Here is a 27,437-nt window from a genome sequence, read left to right as displayed (position 1 = left end):
TTTGTTTTTTTAAGATGAATTTGCATACAAGAGAAAGTACAACTGTTATATTCAAGAGTATACATGTTTACAACTTAAAGATAGGTAAATCTAAAGGGTTAGGCAACAATGACAGTGGTTAAGAAACAAAACTAAGAATGTTTAATTTATTTTTATCCACATATTCTTATTGATTATCCTTCCCTTTCAAAGACTGATTGCATCATACAAAAAAAAAAAATTAAAAATAATGAATACGTCTTTTAGAGGAAAAAATAATCGTCAGTATTTAGTGTGAAAAAATCTTTATATATTGGTATTTAAACAGTGTTTGCTACTTTATATTGATGTATATTCTTTGTTTTCATAAGAAAATAGGTAAGTTGAACTTGAGGTTTTTTCATAGCATGCAAATGAGATTACTCTGTGTTTGAGGAGTATATGTGTAACGCCCGAAATTATTTAATTTTGATCCGAGAATATTTAATTTGGGAATATTTGGAGTTTTGATTTAAATTCTAATATTCTTAAATTATTTAGGATTGAAATTGAATGGAATGAGAAATTGAGGACTGAATTGAAAAGAAGCAAGAATTGGAGGACCAAAGTGCAAAATCCTTATTTTGAATGGGACACTTGTTAATTATTTTAGTATGCACGTGTGATTCACATATTCCATCAGAAATTCAGAGGAAAGAATTGAGAGAAAGGAGCAAGAAAACCCAAGCTTATTCTTCAACTTTAAATTGCAATATCTTGAGTTCCGGATATCCGATTTCGATTCCAAAAGATGTTCTGGAATCCTTGCAATGAGACCTTTGAATTGATGTAAGTTTTCTCTTAGTTCATCAGGGTTTGGGAATTCGAAATTGACAGAGATCAGAAGTTGATATGAATTGATGTGTTGAACTTATATGTTGTGTTTTGTTGAAGTTGGGTTGAAGAATGGATTGTTGGATTAGTTCTTATGATTTTCCAGCTAGTATTCGACTTATATGCTTGCTGATATGTTGAGTTTGAGTTGATATACAACTGATATGATTGTTAGAATGACTTAGTTGAGTTCGGGATTGCCGAATGATACCGATATGCCGTCGAAACTTTTGATTTGAAGTGTTTTGCTATCCTTTGCTTGAGCTTCTATTGAGTTGAGTATTAGCTGATGTTTTCTTGGTTGTTGTGCTATGATTTCAGTTCATAAACAGGGCACATCAACTTGAGAATTCCGACTTCAAAACCGATAGAAGAAAGAACAAGGTTGGTAGTGTTTTGTCTTGAAGTTTAGTTGAAGCTTGAGCAGATTTTGAGATTAGGCTTTTGGTTGATGTTGTACAAATTTTGACAAGCTAGAAGACACCTTAAACCTCACATTTGAAAGGTAAAAGTGGACTACTACTTGAATGAGATTATAACTCGAGATGGTTTGTATCGAGTTCCCTAAATCACATACTTGTTTGCTTAATTGCTTTTATATGCTCTTCTATGCTTTGTTGAATGAGTCTTTGATGTTAATGAATGCTTTTATGATGATATATGTTGCATTCATCTTGCAAGACTTATTCCTTGATTTTGAAATGAACGGAAACGTTCGAATAGACGATTTGAGGGATTATGTATGTATGGCCTGTGTGGTTGACGTAGCCTAGCGTCTGAAGTGCATATGTAGTGGCTTCAAAGTCTAGAGAAGCAAGATAAGTAGCCCCACCTCGATTGGGAGTGTCGGTGGATTAGCTATGATATCTTCTTCTCGGGATTCCAACCGATGAAATGAGAGATTTGTTAGAGAACCTTGTTTTAAAAACGTGCATTGTATTTATTTATATATCATGAGTTTGATATATGTTTTATATGCATGTTTAGTTGCTTTTACTGAGAAATCTATTTCTCACCGGAGTTATCCGGCTATTGTTGTCTTGTATGTGTCATGGCAATAGGCGGGAGTGGATCAGGGCAAAAGAGAACTTGAAGAACAAGGGATGAGGAGAATAGCGTGATGATCCGAGTTTTAGATGGTTTGTGTGAGCTGTCAATGATAGTGTTGAGTTTCATAAACATGGTCATGTATAGCTACTTGTACCAAGACTTGTTGGTTAATAAGTTGTTGTCTTGTTGATGTATATAGGATTTGAGATGATGTGTAAATCCTCAAGACAACATGATGTAGCTTAATCTTTATTGTATAACAATGCTTCTTGCATGTTTTGTGAGCCTTTATTATTATAATTGTAAGGTCTTGTTATGATCTTGTTGTCTTACTCTTGTTTGAGATGTTAAAGTTTATGTTGTTGTCTTGAGAATGATTCTTTTACCTTGTTTGATTCTTAAGGAACTTGGTAGAGCTGATAAGGTGGAGTAGAGACAGCATTTGACAGCAGTTGGGCATCTTATTTTTTTTTTGGTTGCTTGGCTTGCGCACGGGCGAGCCCTTGCTCGCGCGCGCGCGCAAGCCAGCCCATGGAGCCTCGGCTTGTTGAACTGCGCCCGCGCGAGGGGTGCTTCCCGCCCGTGCGCAGGTCACTTTATAAAATAAAATAAAAAAAATTTTAGGCTTTGATGCTTGGCCTTAATCCATGAACCTTGGACTATTATTTGATTCAAGAGATTTAGAACCGGGTCGTCACAACAGGTGGTATCAGAGCGAGAAAATTCTGGACTAAGATAGATAGTGAGTGGGGTAGATCGAGTCTTCTTCCTTGCTTTCTTATTTGATCATGCTATGATTTATTATATGATTGAATTACATGTTGTAAATGCTAGCATGATTTACTTTCAAGTATTTTATTACATGATGTTGTATTTATTTTATTTGAAAGTATGAAGACGCATGCTTACTGGAATATCTGAAAGGATTAGAGGCATGTGTTCTGATGAATTATGATATGCTACCTGATTATCTGAATGGATTGGAAGCATGTCTTGTTTGAGTACTTTGATTATTTATTTTAGATTGAATCAGAACCGAGTCTTGATCAGAGGTAAGATGATCAGAGGAGGACTGAGATAGATTTGATGATTATGGTATCCTAACCCTTTTGATAATCAGATATGTCTCGACGACCAGGACGACCTCCTCTTAGACCACGGGTTCCTACTCCTATGCCAGAGCAGACAGTTCATACTTCTCTGCCAGAACAGACAGTGGTAACACCGATAGTGCCTCAAGCTACAGTCCCGAGCAATGAACAGGGAAGTACCTCTCGAGATATGACAGATATGACTGCCACTCCGATGGAAACATTATTGAAAAGATTTCAATCATACCATCCGCCTACTCTGAACGGTACTGAAAATGCAGTTGTATGTGAAGGATGGCTTGATGACATGGAGATGTTGTTTGATTCGCTTGATTATGGTGATGAACGGAGAGTCAGATTGATTGGACATCAGTTGCATGAGGTTGCGAAGAGCTGGTGGTTCACGACCAAGAAAGCTTTGGAGCGTAGAGGAACTGTACTGATGTGGAATGTCTTCAAAACTGAGTTTTACCAACGCTTCTTTCCAGTGTCTTACCGCAAAGATAAAGGTGCAGAATTTGCGAACCTGAAGCAGGGTAACTTAAATATTGAAGATTATGTTGCAAAATTCACTACATTTCTACGTTTTGCTCCACATGTTGCTGATAGTGATGAGGCTATGGCTGATCAATTCATTAATGGACTGACTCCGGAGGTCTTTACTTTGGTGAACACAAGGTGACCGAATAATTTTGCTGATGCTTTGAACAGTGCCAAAGGAGCAGAAGCTGGTTTGATACAACAGCGAGGAGCTTCGTATATCGCTCAGCCTCCGAGACAGTCACAACCCTCAGCTTCAATCTCACAACAACCTCCTCGATTTGAAGGTGGTGGTAGTAGCAGTGGCAAGAAAGGGTATTTGCAAGCTCGAGGAAAACAGTTTAAGAAGTCAGGGAGCAGTTCTTCGAGTTCCAGTGGTATGAAACAGAAGTCAGGAGTGTTTTGTAACAGTTGTGGTGGAGGTCATCCAACCGATCAGTGTTGAGGTGTATCTGGGAGGTGCCATATATGCCATCAGACTGGCCATTTTGTGAGGGTGTGTCCTCAGAGAGGTTCTGGACAGTCACGAGGTGCAGAGTCATCACGATCAGTGGCTCAACCTGCGAGGCAAGCCTCTTCTGTTCATTCCTTTCAACCATCACATCCACAGCAACAGCCAAGGCCAGGAGGGAATCAGACAGGTAGTCAGCCATAGAGACAGCAAGCTCATGTCTTTGCATTGACGGAGGAACAGGCACAGGGAGCACCAGATGACGTGATTGCAGGTAACTGTTCTCTTTATGGTTATCCTGCATATGTTTTGATAGATACAGGTGCATCCCATACGTTTATCTCTGCACGATTTGCTTCATTACATTCTTTGCCTATTGAAACATTACCTGTTGTAGTATCTGTTTCTTCTCCTTTGGGAAAAGTTCTTATATCTATTCAGAAAGTTAAGAATTGTTTGTTACAGTATGATGGTAATGAGATAGAGATAGATTGTTTTGTACTTGGTTTGTCTGATTTTGACTGCATTATTGGGATTGATATGCTAAACAAGTACAGAGCTACCGTAGATTGTTTTCTGAAGATTGTGAGGTTCAGACCTGAGATGGCTGGAGAATGGAAATTCTATGGTAAGGGTTCTCGTGCTAAGATTCCTCTGATTTCTGTATTATCAATGACCCGACTTTTGCAGAAAGGAGCGGAGGGATTTATTGTATATGCAGTTGATGTTTCGAAAACTAGCCCGAAGCTGGCTGTTTTGCCAGTGGTTAGTGAATTTGCGGATGTTTTCCCCGATGAAATTCCAGGACTACCTCCGTATCGTGAGATTGATTTTAACATAGAACTGATGCCAGGTACTGCACCGATTTCGAAAGCACCTTATCGAATGGAACCAATGGAATTAAAAGAGTTGAAATATCAGTTGAAAGATTTATTGGCCAAGGGATACATTCGACCCAGTGTTTCTCCTTGGGGTGCTCCAGTATTATTTGTACGCAAGAAAGACGGTTCAATGAGATTGTGCATCGACTATCGACAACTGAATAAGGCAACGGTAAAGAACAAATACCCTTTGCCTCGTATTGATGATTTATTTGACCAGTTGCAGGGTTCTTCAGTGTATTCCAAGATCGATATGAGATATGGATACCATCAGCTGAGAGTTAGGGATTCTGATATTCCGAAAACTGCGTTCAGAACCAGGTATGACCATTATGAGTTTATAGTTATGCCGTTTGGTTTGACTAATGCTCCAGATGTGTTTATGGCTTTGATGAACCGTGTGTTTCAAAAATATTTCGACGATTTTGTGATAATTTTTATTGATGATATTCTGATATATTCGAAGAATCTGATTGATCATTCTGAGCATTTGAGAACTGTGTTAAAGACTTTGAGAGCCGAGAAATTGTATGCTAAACTTTCGAAATGTGAGTTTTGGCTGAAACAGGTTGTTTTTCTTGGACATATTATATCTGGAGATGGTATATCTGTTGATCCAAATAAAGTCGAGGCAGTGATCAGTTGGTCTAGACCAACATCTGTTCCTGAAATTCGTTGTTTCATGGGTTTGGCTGGGTATTATCGCCGTTTTATTAAAGATTTTTCCAGTATTGCGAAGCCGATTACTCAGTTAACTCAGAAGAATGCTCCATTTATTTGGTCTGAAGCTTGTGAATCCAGTTTTATTGAGTTGAAGAAGCGATTGACCAGTGCACCAGTCTTGACGATTCCTTCAGGTACTGGTGGTTTCACTGTTTATTGTGATGCATCTCATCGAGGGTTGGGATGTGTATTGATGCAGCGAGGGCATGTGATTTCTTATGCCTCGAGACAGCTGAAGCCTCATGAGACCAGATATCCGATTCATGATCTTGAATTGACCGCCATTGTATTTGCTTTGAAGATTTGGCGACATTATCTGTACGGGGAACAGTTTGAGATTTATTCTGATCACAAGAGTCTGAAATATTTGTTTTCACAGTCAAAATTGAATATGAGACAGCGTAGATGGCTTGATTTGCTTAAAGATTTTGATTGTGAGATTAAATACTATCCGGGAAAATCGAATGCAGCAGCTGATGCATTGAGTCAAAAGGTATGCTCCTTATCTCTATCGACGATTGGTGTATCTTATTTGATTGAAGACTGTTGTTTTTCTGGTTTAGTATTTGATATGAATTATCAGCCTCTGCGACTTTATCAAATTCAAGTTGAACCAGAGTTACTTTCGAGAATTAAGGAAGCTCAGAAACTTGATCAGAATGTGCAGAATTCGATTGAAAAAGTCCGATCAGGGCATGTGTCTGAATACCAAGTTCGAGATGATCTTTTGTATGTAAACAATCGCCTTGTAGTGCCTGATATTTCTGATGTGCAACAGCAACTACTGAAAGAGGCGCATTGTAGTCGTTATAGTATTCATCCTGGAGGGAGAAAGATGTACAACGATTTGAAGACTCGATATTGGTGGAAACCAATGAAGTCCGATATCACTGATTTTGTGTCTCGATGTCTGAATTGCCAACAGGTGAAGGCTGAAAGAAAGAAACCGCCTGGTTTGTTACAGAGTTTATCAGTGCCAGAATGGAAATGAGATCATATTTCCACGGACTTCGTGACGAAGTTACCTCGATCTTCTAGAGGTTGCGATGCTATCTGGGTGATTATCGACAGATTGATGAAGTCAGCATGTTTTATTCCTTATCGTATGACATATAGACACGATCAGATGGCAGAGCTTTATGTAGGGAAGTTGTCAGATTGCATGGAGTGCCGAAGTCTATTGTATCAGATCGTGATCCTCGATTTACATCTCACTTCTGGCACAGTTTACAGAGTGCTTTGGGTACTCAGTTACACTTGAGCACAGCCTATCATCCACAGACAGACGGACAGTCTGAGCGTACCATTCAGACATTGGAGGACATGTTAAGAGCTGTGGTGCTTGATTTTTGCACGAGTTGGCAAGATTCATTACCTCTTTGTGAATTCTCGTACAATAACAGCTATCAATCGAGTATTGAAATGGCTCCGTTTGAAGCTCTGTATGGTAGAAGGTGTCGATCACCTCTTTTCTGGGATGATATTTCAGAGGTACCTGACATTGGACCTGATATGATTCGAGATATGACTGAACAAGTGAAGCTTATTCAGAAGAGAATGAAGACAGCACAGGATAGACAAACGAAGTATGCCAATATCCGACGTCGACCTTTGTCTTTTGAACAAGGGGATAGGGTGTTTCTGAAGATTTCTCCATTCAGAGGCACTGTACGATTTGGCAAGCGAGGGAAGTTGTCTCCACGTTATATTGGTCCGTATGAAATTCTTGAGAAAATAGGCAATCTTGCCTATCGATTAGCTCTTCCATCGTCTTTATCTGGAATACATGATGTCTTTCATGCATCGATACTTCGAAAATACCTTGCGGATGAATCTCATGTACTTCAGTCTGATGAGGCTGAACTCGATGAAACCTTGAGTTATTTCGAAAAGCCAATTCAGATTCTTGATCGAAAAGAGAAGAAACTTCGAACGAAGACTATTCCGCTTGTGAAAGTCTAGTGGAGTCGTCATGGTATTGAAGAAGCAACTTGGGAGACAGAATCAGATATGAGGCAACGTTTTCCAGAGATATTTCAATGATGTGAGTCTCCTTTAGTTTTTTTTGTTATTCGATATATCTTATGTGCTGTTCGTACCTAAGATTTCGAGGACGAAATCGTGTCTTAGTGGGGGAGAATTGTAACGCCCAGAATTATTTAATTTTGATCCGAGAATATTTAATTTGGGAATATTTGGAGTTTTGATTTAAATTCTAATATTCTTAAATTATTTAGGATTGAAATTGAATGGAATGAGAAATTGAGGACTGAATTGAAAAGAAGCAAGAATTGGAGGACCAAAGTGCAAAATCCTTATTTTGAATGGGACACTTGTTAATTCTTTTAGTATGCACGTGTTATTCACATATTCCATCAGAAATTCAGAGGAAAGAATCGAGAGAAAGGAGCAAGAAAACCCAAGCTTATTCTTTAACTTTAAATTGCAATATCTTGAGTTCCGGATATCCGATTTCGATTCCAAAAGATGTTCTGGAATCCTTGCAACGAGACCTTTGAATTGATGTAAGTTTTCTCTTAGTTCATCAGGGTTTGGGAATTCGAAATTGACAGAGATCAGAAGTTGATATGAATTGATGTGTTGAACTTATATCTTGTGTTTTGTTGAAGTTGGGTTGAAGAATGGATTGTTGGATTAGTTCTTATGATTTCCCAGCTAGTATTTGACTTATATGCTTGCTGATATGTTGAGTTTGAGTTTATATACAGCTGATATGATTGTTAGAATGACTTAGTTGAGTTCGGGATTGCCGAATGATACCGATATGCCGTCGAAACTTTTGATTTGAAGTGTTTTGCTATCCTTTGCTTGAGCTGCTATTGAGCTGAGTATTAGCTGATGTTATCTTGGTTGTTATGCTATGATTTCAGTTCATAAACAGGGCACATCAACTTGAGAATTCCGACTTCAAAACCGATAGAAAAAAGAACAAGGTTGGTAGTGTTTTGTCTTGAAGTTTAGTTAAAGCTTGAGCAGATTTTGAGATTAGGCTTTAGGTTGATGTTGTACCGATTTTGACAAGCTAGAAGACACCTTAAAACTCACATTTGAAAGGTAAAAGTGGACTACTACTTGAATGGAATTATAACTCAAGATGGTTTGTATCGAGTTCCCTAAATCACATACTTGTTTGCTTAATTTCTTTTATATGCTCTTCTATGCTTTGTTGAATGAGTCTTTGATGTTAATGAATGCTTTTATGATGATATATGTTGCATTCATCTTGCAAGACTTATTCCTTGATTTTGAAATGAACGGAAACGTTCGAATAGACGATTTGAGGGATTATGTATGTATGGCCTGGGTGGTTGACGTAGCCTAGCATCTGAAGTGCATATGTAGTGGCTTCAAAGTCTAGAGTAGCAAGATAAGTAGCCCCACCTCGATTGGGAGTTTCGGTGGATTAGCTATGATATCTTCTTCTCGGGATCCCAACCGATGAAATGAGAGATTTGTTAGAGAACCTTGTTTTAAAAACATGCATTGTATTTATTTATATATCATGAGTTTGATATATGTTTTATATGCATGTTTAGTTGCTTTTACTGGGAAATCTATTTCTCACCGGAGTTATCCGGCTATTGTTGTCTTGTATGTGTCATGGCAATAGGCGGGAGTGGATCAGGGCAAAAGAGAACTTGAAGAACAAGGGATGAGGAGAATAGCGTGATGATCCGAGTTTTAGATGGTTTGTGTGAGCTGTCAATGATAGTGTTGAGTTTCATAAACATGGTCATGTATAGCTACTTGTACCAAGACTTGTTGGTTAATAAGTTGTTGTCTTGTTGATGTATATAGGATTTGAGATGATGTGTAAATCCTTAAGACAACATGATGTAGCTTAATCTTTATTGTATAACAATGCTTCTTGCATGTTTTGTGAGCCTTTATTATTATGATTGTAAGGCCTTGTTATGATCTTGTTGTCTTACTATTGTTTGAGATGTTAAAGTTTATGTTGTTGTCTTGAGAATGACTCTTTTACCTTGTTTGATGCTTAAGGAACTTGGTAGAGCTGATAAGGTGGAGTAGAGACAACATTTGACAGCAGTTGGGCATCTAATTTTTTTTTTTGGTTGCTTGGCTTGCGCACGGGCGAGCCCTTGCTCGTGCGCGCGCGCAAGCCAGCCCATGGAGCCTCGGGCTCGTTGAACTGCGCCCGCGCGATGGGTGCTTCCCGCGCGTGCGCAGGTCACTTTATAAAAAAAAAAAAAAAATTTTAGGCTTTGATGCTTGGCCTTAATCCATGAACCTTGGACTATTATTTGATTCAAGAGATTTAGAACCGGGTCGTCACAATATGACTTTCAATTGGTTTTTTTTTTTATTATTTATTCTTCTATGATTTAGGTACAATTACAAACTGATCTCTTCCTAAATGTACATACCTGCAGGTTTGAGCAAACTAAAGAGAAGGGATCTGCGTGGTTACAATGAAATTATGTGAGTTTCCCCCCTTATCCCTTTTACTCATGCTATGCAGTACCTTAGTATAAGTCAAGATTAGAATTAACTTAGGAATGATTCTTTTACAAGATTTTTTAAATGTCATGCATTTTTGTGTATAATTATGGCTTGCTCAATGCAGTGAATGAACTTTTTTTTTTTTTTTAAAGATGAATATTTACATGCAAAGGGAAAGGGGCAACTTTGATTCAAAGTAGGCATATTTACAACTTCAATAGAGGAGAATCTAAAGTTTGGGCAACAACTGCAGTGCTTAAAACACACAATGTGTGAACTCTATTCTCTCTTTGATTTGAGCCGCTATTATCATTAGTAAGCTAAAATATTTCTTAAACTTTATTTTGACAATAAAACGTATGGAATGCAAAGATATATTCTGAAGGTTAAGATCATCGAATGTCATTCAAATGCTTTTGTGGAACAAATACATTTCTATATTGCATATAAGATACCAATTCAAGATTACTGTTAAATGTCATAAAATGTAAAACAAACTATACAGATAGAAACATGAATGCTGACCGATACAGTACAAGTCAAAATATCAATTAGCATAAAAACTCACGTGACTTAACTCATCTACGATTGCTATGCAAATCGTGGAATATGAGAATCTTAATTAGTTTCTAAATTTTCAAATCAGGATGTCAATACAGGTTGAATACAATCTATTTGTTATCTTAGTGGTTCATGGGTTTCGTATGAGTCCGTAAACCATTTACAAATCATCATTGTGAGCATTTTCCTTTTCTATGTTTTTGATATGATGCTTTTTATATTTCAGGATTGGGGAACTGTCGTTGAACCTTATTATTAGTTATGATAAGAATTTTTGTTGATTTAAATTGTGTTTTGCTGGTATTTAATTTTTTAATTCGTTATTCTCATATTTTAGTTGTTTTTCTCTCATATCTCAGCACATATATATACTCGAATCTGTACAACAAAAAGATCTCAACTAATATATGAAACCATTAAAACACGCTCTTTTTGGTGACGAGAGTAAGTGATCTTAATTAAATGTGTGACATTCTTTGATGAAGTAGTGTAATTGAACCCAAGTCCTCAAGCTTGATATTTTTTGTTGCAGGAAATCTAAAAAAAAAAAAAAGGTCATGCAATTGAGAATTTTGAAAAGACTAAATGATGAAGGCAATTATGACATTTACGGTTGTGCATTTTCAAGAGGATGTTTTCGTAAGCGATTGACGAGGAAATTGAGAAGGCCAGTCAAAATATTACAGTTTTTTATCCAAAAATTTTTAAATAATTTTCTTATATTATCTCACAATTTTCAATTTTCGAAAATATATAGAAATTGATTTTCCTTCTCCCATTGTTGTCTTCCCCACATTTGGGTTATGATTCGATCAAAATTTTTTTCCTTCAATTTTATTTCTGAATCATGTATTATCAAAATTTTCATTGAATCGTATATCAGTTGGATTAACTTGATTTTGATTTTTTTTTTGCCATATTGCATTTAATATGAAACAATCATAATATTAAATCTTATTCGATATACACACGCAACGCGTGTGCCTCGACGGCTAGTTTAAATTAAGGTTTAGAATGCATTATATATTTTATTATTTTTATTACATAAATTAATATTTGTAAAACAAGTAATTAACACATAAATTAGAACATTACAAAATGAATATTTTATTTAATTTGATTAACATATCTCACTTATTAGGAAATACATAATAAATCATATCGATTCAGAGCAACATACATAAGAAAGAAAATAAAACAAATGCATGGTACAAAAAATGTCATACTTGCTCAATATTAATCAACCAAATAATTGAAATTCGAGTTAATAATTGCATAAGAATCAATATCAATATTGTGTCAAAATAAAACTATATTAAAATTTAAACATTATATCTATAGGCTAACATGAGTTATTGATAATGTATTATTTTAAACTGATATAATGATGACTGTAAATTGAAATTGTAAACTTGGTAAAGTGACAATCGATCGGTCATACAATTGATATCAAAACTAAGGTCATGTGTTCGATTCTCATTGATTACAAGAAGTGCAATGAAGATTGTTGAGTGCAATAATTTTCCTTGCTGTGTAAAATAATCAAACCATGACGCTTGATTGCTGTGCGTTTAAAAGATTTGAGTTGCATTATTATCGTCATTTATAACTTTTGGTAAAGCAGCAAACTCTCCGTCCTCTATATTATTACAAATTATTAATAAAATCTTCTTTATTTATAGGACAACATCACTTCAAAATAATACAAAATTTTAAAGGCACTAAATTAAAAAGAATATATATATATTTATTCTCAAAATGGATAAGACGGTTGAAATACAAGATGAAATGTTAACATTTTTAATCAAAAACATTCAAAATTCGAGTAAAAATTTAGCAAAAAGAATTATTGCAATAGTGGATTTCGAACAACTTAGCATTAAATTTAAAATAGAAAAAACGTCCAATAACACATTGATTACGATATTGACTTACAAGTAATAGAAGATAATGACACAAGAATGGAGGTTGGAAACAATGAAATTATTTATACTTTTGCAAAGAATTTTTTCAGCATAATCCAACAAAAGAATCAAAGAATAGAGATATAAAAATAAAAATAATTGATAGAGAAAATATCACAAAAATTATTATCGAAGATGATGAGAAAATTAATTTTTTTTATAAATGGACTGCAAACGAAAAATCGTGAAAAAAGAAAAAATTGTTATGTAAACAAGAAAAGAAGTTGTAGTTTAATTTAAAATTTAGAATGCATTATTTGTATTATTATTATTATTTTATCAAAACCAATAGTTGTAAAATAATTTTTCAAAACTATATATTATTTGATATATTTTTTCTTAAATTTTATTTATTAAATATGTCACGACATCAAATTATATATTTTCCTCTTTTTAAAAAAATTATATATTTTTCTTAATGTCTAATTTATACAAAATTATAGTATTTGTTACAACTATTATTTGCAACAACGTCTATAAATTCAATTAGACTTGTAACATATAAAATCTTTCAACAAAGATTCTTCGCACTCATTTTATAATACATGTTGTAAATATCATATTACATTGAATTTAATATTTACTAAATATCATGAAAATTATTAACTAACTGCATATTTATATCTTCTCTTCTCATCTCAACTCATTTATTTAACAATGTTTATCGATAATAGAAAGTATTCCCACGTGCAACGCACGTCACTTTTACTAGTATCTTAAAAAAATATCATCTTCCACAATTTTTCTCCATTTTTTATAAATATTTATGGAAAGTTTTTTTAAATGTTATATTTTATTCATATATGAGTTTTAGGAGTTTCAATTGAAATAAAAAAATTTCAATCATATTTTATTACAAGCATTTTTTAAAGCATCTGTTTTATAATTTTCATTTCAGATTTTTTAAACATGTTTTGTGCATTTATAAAAAAAATTCATTTGTTTTTTTTATTTTAATTAAGATCGTATAAATTTTCAAGCATTCATATTTAAAAAAATAAATTAATTTTGATAGAAAATTTGCAAAATGTAATAGTCATTATATAAATACATTGTTGACGCTATGAATACCAAAATTTAGAGAATTAAGAAAGACAAATGTTATAAGGTCAAGGATATTATTGTCATTTGCTAAACTTTATTTTTAGAAGCAATTTTTTCTCCAACACTCAAAATTTAGTTTGTTAGCTTTATGCTTTTATTCCAAATACTCCATACTTTTGTTTTTCACTCACTTCAAAATAATCTATGAAGACTCAACTTTAAGATAAACAAAAGCTTTGATCTCATACGTGAGCACTCCCTTGCAACCGTACGTATAATTAATAACTTCAATGCTAGCTTATCCATTCCACCAACATTATTAATATTATTTTACCCACATCTCTATTCATTTTAATATGGAGCACAAATAATTTTATCATATCATAATAAGTTTAATTTCATTTTTTTATATGAAATCAGAATTAAGGAGTTAACAAGGAAATTTAGGTTGTGTTTCTCTTAATTTATATTTAATAATATGTGATCACTATTTTAAAGATGTAAGTCGATTCACTAAGAAATGTACACAAAAATCTTATTAGATAGTCTCACGAGTCAATTTTTTGATACGGATATCCTATTCATCTCCGTCTATGAAAAAATATTACTTTTAATACCCAAAGCATTATTTTTTATTGTAAGTATTAGTCGAGTTAACATATCTGATATACCTCAATAAAGTGATCTCCTTGGATGAGCTGAAGAAACTCCTCCAAATAAGAGATGAACTGCTGCTGACCTGAAACCACTAACAAGAATGTTAAGGGGGGCCGGAAGGTGTTCCGGCGTATCCCCTCCGATGCTCAAGTCAGATGCTAGGATAGCGAAAATATAGAGAGTGGTGTGTGCCCACGAGTGAAGAATTAGAATCCAAATAATGAAAATGAACCTGGTATTTATAGGAGAGAGCTCCGGATTTAGCGCCTACCTTCCTTATCAAGAATCCGCGAATCCCGGGATCACAATCCCGAATATTTAGGCTGAGATCTCGCCCGAATCTTGTCTGACAAAGGAAATAACAAACATTTAATCTGAGCTGAACTGTTATCATGAGGACGCTATACTACCCGGGGTCATATGGAAAAGGGATGAGTGATCTATTGATGAACCCCTGAACTCAACCTGAGCACTGATCCTAACATCTTAACTAGCTCATCAAGGTTGTCCAACCCCTCTACCGAGCTAACTCCCTACTGACATCGGGGATGAGATGAATTCCAGAGCTCCCAACCTAAGATGGAGATGATGGTGGAGGAGTTTGAAGGAGGTCCTGAGCTCCCGAGCTGAGCTCTCGAGCTCCCGAGCTGAGCTCCCGAGCCGAACTGGATGATGGCGTGGAGGAGCTTGACTGAGCTCCCGAGCTCCCGAGCTCCCGAGCTGGGTGATGGTGGTGGAGGAGCTTGACGGATCTCCCGAGCCGACCTCCTGGACCATCCTGTCTATCTAAGGATTGATCTTTACCTTAGGGTCGTCTTTGAGCTGAGGTGATTTCCTCATCGGGGTATCACAAGTCCCTCCCATAAAAGTGGAATTGAGGTCAAAGACTCGAAATTCGTTTTTATGTTGAGATGACCCTAAGTGGATGCCGAGCTAAGGTGCCTCACCGAGCCCAGCTGTCATTCTGGCAAGTACTATGTAACGGTAATTTTTTGAATTCTACTCGATCTGAGCCGTCCACCTGTCCCAAGATCAATGACCTGGATTGATCCGAACTTTCTATAAATAGGCCTCACTGTAAAAATTTCATTTTTACTTTCTCCGTCTCTTGTTTTTGTGAATTCTCTCTTGGATTCCTTTCTTTTTCCGAGCTCCTTTGCTTTTCTTCCCTTCTCAAAGTTTCCAAGCTCCCTAAGTAAGTAAACACTCCTCATGGCTACTTCTTCCCGAGCTTATTCTGGAAGCTCAAACGAAGTATTTGCTGAGGTGGATCGATTTGATTCCCTCGCTCTTACTGCAGGGGAGCCTACAGGCCAGGATCCTTCTTTCGCATCATCCCCTGCTCAGGATGATGACCTGGGCTACGACCCTGAAGCCCCTGTGGTGCCGTGGTATGAGCAATACCCCTCCGAGCTGGATGCTTCGGATGAGGACAAGATAAGAGCTCTATCCCACGCCCCTAAAAATTACGAGTTTGTCATTCCTGACCCCACAGACCGAGATAACCACCCTCCTCCAGGATTTTATACTTTTTATTTAGATCAGCTGGAGGCAGGTCTTAGATTTCCCCTCCCCTTACTTTTCCAACAGCTCAGCCGATATTATGAGCTTCACCTAGGACAGTTCACCCCCAACTCCTTCCGAACTCTTTGTAGTTTTGTAGTTCTTTTTAGGACTCTGGGCTTTGAAGTTAACTGCTTTACCATTTGTAACTTCCTGCTGCCCAAACGTTCTGAGGAGGGCCCCTTTTATTTTTCCTGCCGACCCAACTGTAAATTTTTTAAGGGTTCTCCCAGCTCCAATAAAAATTGGAAAAATGCCTTCTTTTTTGTATGTCCCTCCGAGCTTCCATGACTCGAAAGCAACTTTCTAAGGATGCCCGAGGTTATGAAGCTCATTTCGCTGAGCTTAGCCAGTTAGCGGAGGACGCGAAGCTTGGTTATGAGAAGGAGGTAGCCAATCTCCGAGCCCAGATGGAGGAAATGAGGATGGGCTTCCAAACTGAGCGGCTGAAGCATCAAAGTGACCTCCGGGTTTCCGAGGTGCAGAAGGAGAATCTTCGGGGCAAACTCAAGGGGTCCCATGATCAACTTGCTCAGGCCCTTCAAGAACTGGAAGATTCCCGAGCTGAGCTTTCCAAGGGAGCTGAAGGCTTCAAGGAGGCATTCTTGAAGTCTGATGAGTATATGGACGAGGTGGCTGCTCAAGCCTATGGTTATCTGGCCAAAGGGTTCGACGGCTGCACTCAGCAGTTCAAGGCGGCAGGCTATCCTCCTGAAGGGACCCCGGTGGACTTCCTGGACCTAGACGGGTTTGCCCTCTCCCTTACCTCAGCAGAGGCAGCAAAAGAGGATGGGGGCGCAGATGAACAGGGTGAGGATGAGGGAGAGGGAGAGAATGAGAGTTAATTTAGGGTTTTTGGAGATGTAAACATTTAAATTTTTGTCAGATTATGCAAACTCAGTTCTATTATTATTCTTTTAGGTTATCACAATTTGAGTTGCGATTACTAACACCTTAAAATGAGCTGAGCCGAGCTCCCTGGAGGGATGCAAAATTAACACTTAAAAATAAACGAACACCCAAAAGGCGTTGAGCTGAGCTTACCTCTAGGTGGCCGAGCTGATCTCCTTAAGGGGAGGTAAAATAACCACTTAAAAGTAAAACAACACCCGAAAGGCATTGAGATGAGCTGATCTCTAGGTAGCCGAGCCGAATTCCCTAAGGTGGCCAAGCTCCTGAAAGGGAGGCAAGATAAATACTTAAAAATTAACTAACTCCCGAAGGTGAGCTGAGCTGAGCTCCTGAAGGGTGGCAAAATAGATGCTTAAAAATTAACTAACTCCCGAAGGCGAGCTGAGCTGAGCTCCTGAAGGGAGGCAAAATAGATGCTTAAAAATTAACTAACTCCCGAAGGCGAGCTGAGCTGAGCTCCTGAAGGGAGGCAAAATAGATGCTTAAAAATTAACTAACTCCCGAAGGCGAGCTGAGCTGAGCTCCTGAAGGGAGGCAAAATAGATGCTTAAAAATTAACTAACTCCCGAAGGCGAGCTGAACTGAGCTCCTGAAGGGAGGCAAAACAGCTGCTTAAAAATTAACTAACTCCCGAAGTGGAGCTGAGCTGAGCTCCTGAAGGGAGGCAAAATAGATGCTTAAAAATTAACTAACTCCCGAAGGCGAGCTGAGCTGAGCTCCTGAAGCGAGGCAAAATAGATGCTTAAAAATTAACTAACTCCCGAAGGCGAGCTGAGCTGAGCTCCTGAAGGGAGGCAAAATAGATGCTTAAAAATTAACTAACTCCCGAAGGTGAGCTGAGCTGAGCTCCTGAAGGGAGGCAAAATAGATGCTTAAAAATTAACTAACTCCCGAAGGCGAGCTGAGCTGAGCTCCTGAAGGGAGGCAAAATAGATGCTTAAAAATTAACTAACTCCCGAAGGCGAGCTGAGCTAAGCTCCTGAAGGGAGGCAAAATAGATGCTTAAAAATTAAATAACTCCCGAAGGCGAGCTGAACTGAGCTCCTGAAGGGAGGCAAAACAGCTGCTTAAAAATTAACTAACTCTCGAAGTGGAGCTGAGCTGAGCTCCTGAAGGGAGGCAAAATAGATGCTTAAAAATTAACTAACTCCCGAAGGCGAGCTGAGCTGAGCTCCTGAAGGGAGGCAAAATAGATGCTTAAAAATTAACTAACTCCCGAAGGCGAGCTGAGCTGAGCTCCTGAAGGGAGGCAAAACAGCTGCTTAAAAATTAACTAACTCCCGAAGGTGAGCTGAGCTGAGCTCCTGAAGGGAGGCAAAATAGATGCTTAAAAATTAACTAACTCCCGAAGGCGAGTTGAGCTGAGCTCCTGAAGGGAGGCAAAATAGATGCTTAAAAATTAACTAACTCCCGAAGGTGAGATGAGCAGAGCTCCTGAAGGGAGGCAAAATAGCTTCTTAAAAATTAACTAACTCCCGAAGGTGAGCTGAGCTGAGCTCCTTAAGGGAGGAAAAATAGATGCTTAAAAATTAACTCACTCTCGAAGACGAGCTGAGCTGAGCTCCTGAAGGGAGGCAAAACAGCTGCTTAAAAATTAACTAACTCCCGAAGGTGAGCTGAGCTGAGCTCCCCGGAGAGAGCATAGTACGGATTTACAAATAAACTAACATTCGGAGGCGCTGAACAGAGCTGAGCTCCTTAAGGGGAGCAAAGTACTTGTTTTAAAAATAAACTAACACCCGGAGGCGTTGAACAGAGCTGAGCTCCCTAAGAGGAGCAAAGTACTTGTTTTAAAAATAAACTGACACCGGAATCCGAGCTGAGCTGTAGGAGCCGAGCTGAGCTGCCGGAGCCGAGCTGAGCCGAGCCTCTGGAACCAAACTTCCGACCTGACCTAAAATGTGTTCTCAGATTGCCTAAATGGACTCCCGAGCTCCCGAGCTCCCCAGCCAATATTCCTGGACCGCCAGCTCATCTACATGAGACCACTATGAAGTGACTCGTAACTGAACTGCGCCCGAAAATCAGGGTCGAGGTGACTAGACTAAGGCAAAGGGCTGAACCAAAGTCAGGGGCCTAAGAGGCGTTACTAAGGTGATGAGCTGAACCCAAGTCAGGGGCTCAAGGAGCGTGACTAAGGTGATGAGCCGAACCCAGTCAGGGGCCTAAGAGGCGTGACTAAGGTGATGAGCTGAACCCAAGTCAGGGGCTCAAGGAGCGTGACTAAGGTGATGAGCTGAACCCAAGTCAGGGGCTCAAGGAGCGTGACTAAGGTGATGAGCTGAACCCAAGTCAGGGGCTCAAGGAGCGTGACTAAGGTGATGTGCTGAACCCAAGTCAGGGGCTCAAGGAGCGTGACTAAGGTGATGAGCTGAACCCAAATCAGGGGCCTAAGAGGCGTGACTAAGGTGATGAGCTGAACCCAAGTCAGGGGCTCAAGGAGCGTGGCTAAGGTGATGAACTGAACCCAAGTCAGGGGCTCAAGGAGCGTGACTAAGGTGATGAGCTGAACCCAAGTCAGGGGCTCAAGGAGCGTGACTAAGGTGATGAGCCGAACCCAAGTCAGGGGCTCAAGGAGCGTGACTAAGGTGATGAGCCGTACCCAAGTCAGGGGCTCAAGGAGCGTGACTAAGGTGATGAGCTGAACCCAAGTCAAGGGCTCAAGGAGCGTGACTACGGTGATGAGCTGAACCCAAGTCAGGGGCTCAAGGAGCGTGACTAAGGTGATGAGCTGAGGCACATTTACATCAATATTTCTGAAAAAATAACTGCTTATAGATAAACGTAGAAAGTAGCTTGCACAAATTACAACTTAAAGGAAAATTGAACTTGCAACATTTAAGAATAATATTTGCGTAAATTGTAAGCGCTCCAAGGTCTCTTCAACATCTTTCCTTTTGAATCCTCTAAGTAATAAGCATCCGAACTGAGCCTCATCACCACCTTGTATGGTCCTTCCCATTTAGGGTCGAGCTTCCCTACAGCCACCTCTTGAACTTTTCTCAGCACCAAATCTCCTACCTGGAAATCCTTCCTGCGCACCCGACGATTATAGGACCGAGCTATCCTGTTCTTGTATGCCTCCATCCTGATAGCAGCAGCTTCTCTCTTTTCACCCAAAAAGTCTAAGTCTTCCCTCCTTCTCTTTCCATTTTCTTCATCATAGAAAATGATCCGGGCCGACTCCTCTCCAATTTCTACTGGCAGGACGGCCTCATTTCCGTACACCATACTAAATGGAGTCTCTCCAGTTCCAATTTTTGGTGTGGTACGATATGACCATAACACACTAGGGAGCTCTTCCACCCAATTTCCCTGGGCTTGGCCCAAACGCGTCTTCAAGCTTTGCACCAGAGACCTATTAGTCACCTCCACCTGACCATTACTCTGAGGATAATGGACAGATGTGAAGTGTTGCTGAATTTTCATTTCTTTACACCAAGCTTGCACTCGAGCCCCTTGAAACTGCCTCCCATTGTCAGATATGAGCTTACATGGTACTCCAAATCTGCACACAATATTCTTCCACAGGAATTTCAAGACTTCCCCTTCAGTAATTCGAGCTAAAGCCTCTGCCTCAACCCATTTAGAGAAGTAATCAATGGCAACCAACAAGAATTTCTTTTGAGCTGGGGCTGGAGGGAAAGGACCCACAATATCAATTCCCCATTGATCGAAAGGACAGGCTGCTACTATCCCTTTCATTAACGCTGCTGGTTGGTGCTGAAGTTTACTATGTCTTTGACAACTATCACAAGAAGTCACCAAAGTTATGGCATCTTTCAGAATAGTGGGCCAAAAATATCCCGCCAAGAGAACCTTACGGGCTAGAGAATAAGACCCTAAATGATTACCACAACACCCCTCGTGTATCTCCTTTAGGACATAATGAGCTTCCTTGGGGCCTAAACACTTGAGAAGAGGTCCGGCAAATGACCTCTTCTAAAGAACTCCCTCCATCATCACAAAGCGGAGACTCCTCTGTTTCAACCGATATGCCTTCTTCGGATCCTTTGGTAACTCACCCTTCTCTATGTAATCCAAGAGCTCCTTTCTCCAATCACTCTCTTCCTGAGCTAATGGTGCGAGCTCAGTAGAGGGTGTCAATTCCACTTGCACAACAACTTCCCTGGTCTTCCAGCTATGAAGTGAGCTAGCCATCTTGGCGAGATAATCTGCTTTTTCATTGCCCTCCCTCGGGATTTGTTCAAACAATACCTCATCAAAGAAACCCTTAGCTTCCTCTATCGTCCTCATATATTTCTTCAGCTTTTCATTTTTGACTTCATACGTTCCATTTACCTGCTGGGCTACTAACTGTGAATCAGAGTAGAGGTGCACCCGAACTGCCCCAGCTTACTTAGCTGCTCGGAGGCCAATCAACACAGCCTCATACTCTGCTTCGTTATTAGAAGCTCGAAAATCCAACCTAACTGCCAATCTGATCTCATCTCCACGAGGGGAGATCAAAAACACCCCCACCCCACATCCTTCACTATTAGAAGAGCCATCAACATATACTTTCCACAAATCCTCTGCTTCCATATTTTTCGTTTCGGCAAGGAAATCAGCTAACGCCTGGGCCTTAACGACCGTCCTTGGTTCATACTGGATATCATACTCACTGAGCTCCGTAGTCCACTTTACCAACCTTCCCGAAATATCAACTCGAGTTAATATCCTCCCAATATGGCTGTTGGTTAGCACCACAATAGGATGTGATAGAAAGTAAGGTCTGAGCTTCCTTGCTGTCATAACCAAGGCTAATGCTAACTTTTCCACCTCTGAATACCGAAGCTCTGCACCCTTAAGGGCATGTGAGAATAAATAGATAGGGTGTTGAGCTGTTTTCTCCTGCCTAATAAGTACTGAGCTAACGGCCCCTTCCAAAGCTGATAAGTAGATGTACAATGGTTCACCAGGAATTGCCTTAGCCAACACAGGGAGCTCAACTAAGTAACTTTTTAAGTCATCAAATGCCTTCCCGCATTCATCATCCCATTCAAACTTCTTGGCTTTGCGAAGCACCTTGAAGAAAGGTAAGCTTCTATGGGCTGATCTTGATATAAATCGAGACAAGGCTGCAATCCTTCCTGCCAACCTTTGAACTTCTTGCAAGTTACGGGGAGCAGACATGGATCGAATAGCCTGCACCTTCTCAGGATTGGCCTCTATGCCCCTCTCAGTAACCATATACCCCAAAAACTTACCTCCCCTGACTCCGAATACACACTTCTCCGGATTAAGCTTCACCTGATAAGCCCTCAAAGTCGAGAAAGTCTCCTCTAGGTCGGCCAGCAACCCCACATCATCCTGAGACTTTACCAGAATATCATCTACATAAACTTCCACATTTCTGCCAATTTGGGAGGCAAACACTCTGTCCATGAGTCTTTGATAAGTGGCCCCTGCATTCTTCAAACCAAAAGGCATCACTCTGTAACAAAAAGTTCTATGAGAGGTGGTGAAACTTACTTTGTCCTGATCTTCCTCCACCAAAGGAATTTGATGATACCCCTGATATGCATCCATGAAGCATAAGTACTGATGACCTGCCGTTGAATCAACCAATTGATCAATTCGAGGCAGGGGATAGCAATCCTTTGGGCATGCCTTATTTAGGTCCCTGAAATCAACACACATCCTCTACTTGCCTGAACTCTTAGGGACAAGTACCACATTGGATAACCAGGTAGGGAATTGCACTTCCCTAATGTGTCCTGCCTTAAGAAATTCCTCTACCTCTTTTTTAATGACCTTATCCTTGTCTGGACCAAAGTGTCTCTTCTTCTGTTTTATCGGTCTTACTCCCGCAAGAATATTTAATCGATGAACCATAATTTCTGCCCTGACCCCTGTGAGCTCCGATACAGACCAAGCAAAAACATCTTTGTTCTTCTTTAAGCAACCAACCAAATTTTGCTTCACTGATGGGCTCAGATCAGCACCTAATTTGACAATCTGAGCTCCCGGGATTAATTCCACCTTCTCATGACCTTCTTCGGACATCAGAAGCACCTTCTGTCCATGCGCCTTCAATGTTCGACCTATTGAAACCATTCCTACCTCCCTCTTCTTCTTTTTTGAATCAAACCCTTACCTCATTCACATAGCATAACCGAGCTTCTTTCTGATCACCCCGAACAACCCCCACTTCTCTTCCACTTGGGAACTTCAACTTCTGATGATAGGTGGATGTCACGGCTCGAAAATCACTCAGGGCAGGGCGCCCCAATATTCCATTGAAAGAGGATGGTGCCTCCACCACGATGAAGCAAGCCATTTTGGTTACTCTCTGCTCTCCACTCCCAAGGGACAAGGGGAGCACTATCTGTCCCAATGGTTGCAGAGCATGACCCGTGAACCCATACAACTCTATGGTGATTGGATCCAATTCAAATCCTTCCAATTTCATTTGGTCCAAAGTTTTTTTAAAGATAATGTTTACTGAGCTCCCAGTATCCACAAAGATACGAGCCACGTCATAATTGGCTATGGTCAAGGTGACCAGTAGGGGATCATTATGAGGTAGCACCACATCCTTTTAAATCTTCCCTTCCGAAACTGATGTTCGGGTCAGTGGGACAGCTGAGCTGAGAACTTACCTCAAAATTTTCCAACCTACGCCCGTGAGCTTTGCGAGCCCTTCCCGAATCTCCATCCGTACTACCCCCGGAGATCATATGGATAACACCCCGATCGGGATGATTTGCAATCTGCTGCACCCTATCTCCTTGACCGTTTGGAGGAGCTCTTCCCTGATGATCACCTTGATTCTCTCTATCTTCATTCCTTTGATTCCTCCATTGGGGATCTCGGCCTTGGCGAGGAGGATTTGCTCTTCGAGTCAGCTCAGCTCTGATTCGAGGGTCATCATACATGATCCTTTGAACCTCCTCACCTAGCCTCTGACAATCATTGGTGATATGCCCATACTCCTGATGAAAATCGCAAAACTTGTCAGATGGCGGTAACCGCGGGCCTTTCTCAGCATTGCGGGGCCTCACAAGTGCTCGCCTATCCTCACATACTTGCATTGCCTTCTCCAGGCTCACCGATAGGGGTACATAGGGGTAGGGTCCTTTGGCCCTGTTCATCTCTTTTGCCACCCTCTTCCTTCCTCCTTCTGTCTTCCCCTCGGCCTTTGCTCCCACCTTGGCACTGGGCTTACTCCCAGACGTTCCTTCCTGTCTCCTCTGCCTCTGTGCATCCTCCAAATTCACGTACTTCTCAGCTCTACTAAGGAGCTCATCATAAGTCAAAGGAGGCTTCTTGACTAAGGATCTGAAAAACTCCCCTCCTCTCAACCCTTGAGTGAAAGAGTTGACCAAGGTGTCAGCAGTGGCAGCAGGTACTTCCAGAGCTGCTGTATTGAAGCGCTGAACATACTCCCGCAACGATTCCACCTCAGATTGCTTCATATTGAACAAACTGAGAGAAGTCTTCAAATATTTCTTGCTACTCGCATACTGGTGTAGAAAAGCTGAGCTGAAGTCATTGAAACTCTGAATACTACCAGGCTGTAAAAGGTTGAACCATTGCTGGGCTGACCTTACCAAAGTAGTGAGGAAGACCTGACATTTAATTGCATCTGAATATCTATGCAACAAGGCTGCATTTTCAAATCTCCCCAAGTGTTCCTCCGGATCTGAGCTCCCGTCATACTCCCCTAAAGTAGGCTGCTTAAAATTTGCAGGGAGTTCCTCATCTAGAATAGCCCGAGCAAAAGGACTTTCCCTTTGTATAGGCCCAGGCCGACCTCCTACTTGCCGACCTAGTCTCCTAATCTCTTCCCACACCGCATCCATTGGGTTTGGCTGACCCACGGGAGGAGGTGGTGGATTGTGACCCATGGCCGCTTGCACCGTTTGAGTGATGAACTGGCTGAGCTGATCTACAGTCATATCCGCCACATTTTCTCTTCCCCTTCCTCTTCCTCTTCCTGCCATATCTACGTCTTAGCTCGATGTTCCCACAGACGGCGCCAATTGATATACCTCAATAAAGTGATCTCCTTGGATGAGCTGAAGAAACTCCTCCAAATAAGAGATGAACTGCTGCTGACCTGAAACCACTAACAAGAATGTTAAGGGGGGCCGGAAGGTGTTCCGGCGTATCCCCTCCGACGCTCAAGTCAGATGCTAGGATAGCAAAAATATAGAGAGTGGTGTGTGCCCACGAGTGAAGAATTAGAATCCAAATAATGAAAATGAACTTGGTATTTATAGGAGAGAGCTCCGGATTTAGCGCCTACCTTCCTTATCAAGAATCCGCGAATCCCGGGATCACAATCCCGAATATTTAGGCTGAGATCTCGCCCGAATCTTGTCTGACAAAGGAAATAACAAACATTTAATCTGAGCTGAACTGTTATCATGAGGACGCTATACTACCCGGGGTCATATGGAAAAGGGATGAGTGATCTATTGCTGAACCCCTGAACTCAACCTGAGCACTGATCCTAACATCTTAGCTAGCTCATCAAGGTTGTCCAACCCCTCTACCGAGCTAACTCCCTACTGACATCGGGGCTGAGATGAATTCCAGAGCTCCCAACCTAATATGGAGATGATGGTGGAGGAGTTTGAAGGAGGTCCTGAGCTCCCGAGCTGAGCTCCCGAGCTCCCGAGCTGAGCTCCCGAGCCGAACTAGATGATGGTGTGGAGGAGCTTGACTGAGCTCCCGAGCTCCCGAGCTGGGTGATGGTGGTGGAGGAGCTTGACGGATCTCCCGAGCCGACCTCCTGCACCATCCTGTCTATCTAAGGATTGATCTTTACCTTAGGGTCGTATTTGAGCTAAGGTGATTTCCTCATCGGGGTATCACAATATCTAACAGGAGACCTGCTCACAGAAAGTATTATTTGAGAGAATTACTCCATGGTTTTGAACAATGTATGAATTAGCTTTAGTTGGTGAGCAATAAATAAATTTGTTCTTTTCAACTATTGTTCCACCCTCCAAATAGATGTATGGTAACTGGTAAGTGGTAAGTGGCATCCTTCGTTGAGGGTTCATTCTATTTTTCTTTTGTAACTTTTAACGGGTTAATGGATTAAAACACAAATGAGACATAGATTGGTGAAAAATAACTTTTTTTAAAAAAATTAAATATCACAAATTTTAAAAAAATATTTCATAGTAGCAAAACAATATATTAAATTGCGATATTATTATCTCAAAATATCTTTTTTTCATGTCTAGGCATAGGACACGTACAGTTCATTTGATGAATTATAGGATAATTTTGGTTTGCTAAAAGAAGGATAATTTGGGACAATTTGCTGGGAAGGATATTGATGAAGTATTTTGGAAGATAGAAAAATTATGAGGTTTTAATTTTTTTTTCATTGTTTAATTAGGAATGTGGTCTATATACTATTAGGAGAAATATTAATTAATCATACACAGATTGTGCCTGATAGAATTTGCAAAAATAAAGAAAACTGAAAAAATCTCAAATTAATAATTCATCAAATTATATATATATCACTAGCTACTCAGTGAAGCTCTTTTTTTAAAGGAAAATATTAGTAAACATTTTTTATTTCAAATGAACTCGTGCATGAAAGATTGAAACGTGCATGCATAGTGTATTTCTCGTGCATTAAGTCAGAGCAAAAATATGCATGCAACCATAAAATTGTTAGCCAAGATTGAGGCAATCGAATCACAAGAATTAGTTTTATATGATTCCAATAATCTTATAAAACAAAATCATGATTGTTCTACGTATTTAACACGAATTAATTAATTAAACACACAAAGAAATAAGGATTATCCTTGAAGCGTGCTTTAACGATCTCTTGTCTGGAACAGATCTGCGCCTTAAAGCTTCAAACCCTCAAGACTTCTCCGGTTTTCTCTCAAACTCGAATAGGCCGATTATTTGTGTGTGATCACAACTTTCTACAAGACTATGTTATATAAATTATAAATGTAAACTAGTTTAGAAAGATGAGATAATTTCAAATATTAAATATGGAATTATCTCTTTTTCATAAATTAATAGTTTATAAAATCGTATCATATATTATCATATCATTAAAGTTTTAATTCAAATTTTCCATAGATAATGATACTATAATCATATTAATTTATTCCTACGAATTCCATAAATTATAACTCGTATAATTTATTTGATTTTATATTTGACCCACCAAAGGGACCTAATCGGACCCAATTAAATTAAGCTCCAATAAATTAATTTGATCTAATCAACTCATGATTAATCAACATAATTTATTAATCTTATTCTACTCCACTAAAAGAATAAGATTGCACTATCAATTTAATTGAAATTACTGAAGCATAAAATCAATAATTACATCTTCTGATTGATCGATCCAACAAAAATTTGTTTTTAAAAATTTATGGCAGAGCTATTGAAACCATTAAAAGTACAATAGAAGATTTGGGACCAAATGGGGTTTTAGTGATTGAGATTCAATCATTATTGGAGCTGGATAATTTTATATTTGTCCAACATATGAGAACGGCGAACCGAGTAGCGCATCTTCTTGCCCGGGAAGCCTTTGTGTTACCTTCTAGTTTCAAGTAGTGGTGTACTCCATCTTTCATTGATTCTATTGTAATGCAAGACATTTTGAAATTATTATTATGGCAGAACTTTAAAAGATCATGACAAAAGAAATTGAGCATAA

The 27,437-nt window shown here is 39.4% G+C and overlaps 1 protein-coding gene across 1 annotated transcript; it reads right to left on the bottom strand.

Annotated features, from left to right (window-relative positions):
- Positions 1 to 23,295: 23,295 nt before the first annotated feature.
- On the bottom strand, positions 23,296 to 24,723 carry LOC140878478 (uncharacterized). The gene has a single exon (XM_073282079.1). It carries the CDS (start codon positions 24,721 to 24,723, stop codon positions 23,296 to 23,298), a length of 1,428 nt encoding a protein of 475 aa, XP_073138180.1.
- Between the last annotated feature and the right edge of the window lie 2,714 nt (positions 24,724 to 27,437).

The sequence above is a fragment of the Henckelia pumila genome, chromosome 2 (genome assembly GCF_033568475.1).
Source record: "Henckelia pumila isolate YLH828 chromosome 2, ASM3356847v2, whole genome shotgun sequence".
NCBI lineage: Eukaryota > Viridiplantae > Streptophyta > Magnoliopsida > Lamiales > Gesneriaceae > Henckelia > Henckelia pumila.
Note: the sequence above shows the minus strand (reverse complement) of the source record. Positions and strands in the feature narration are given on the sequence as shown.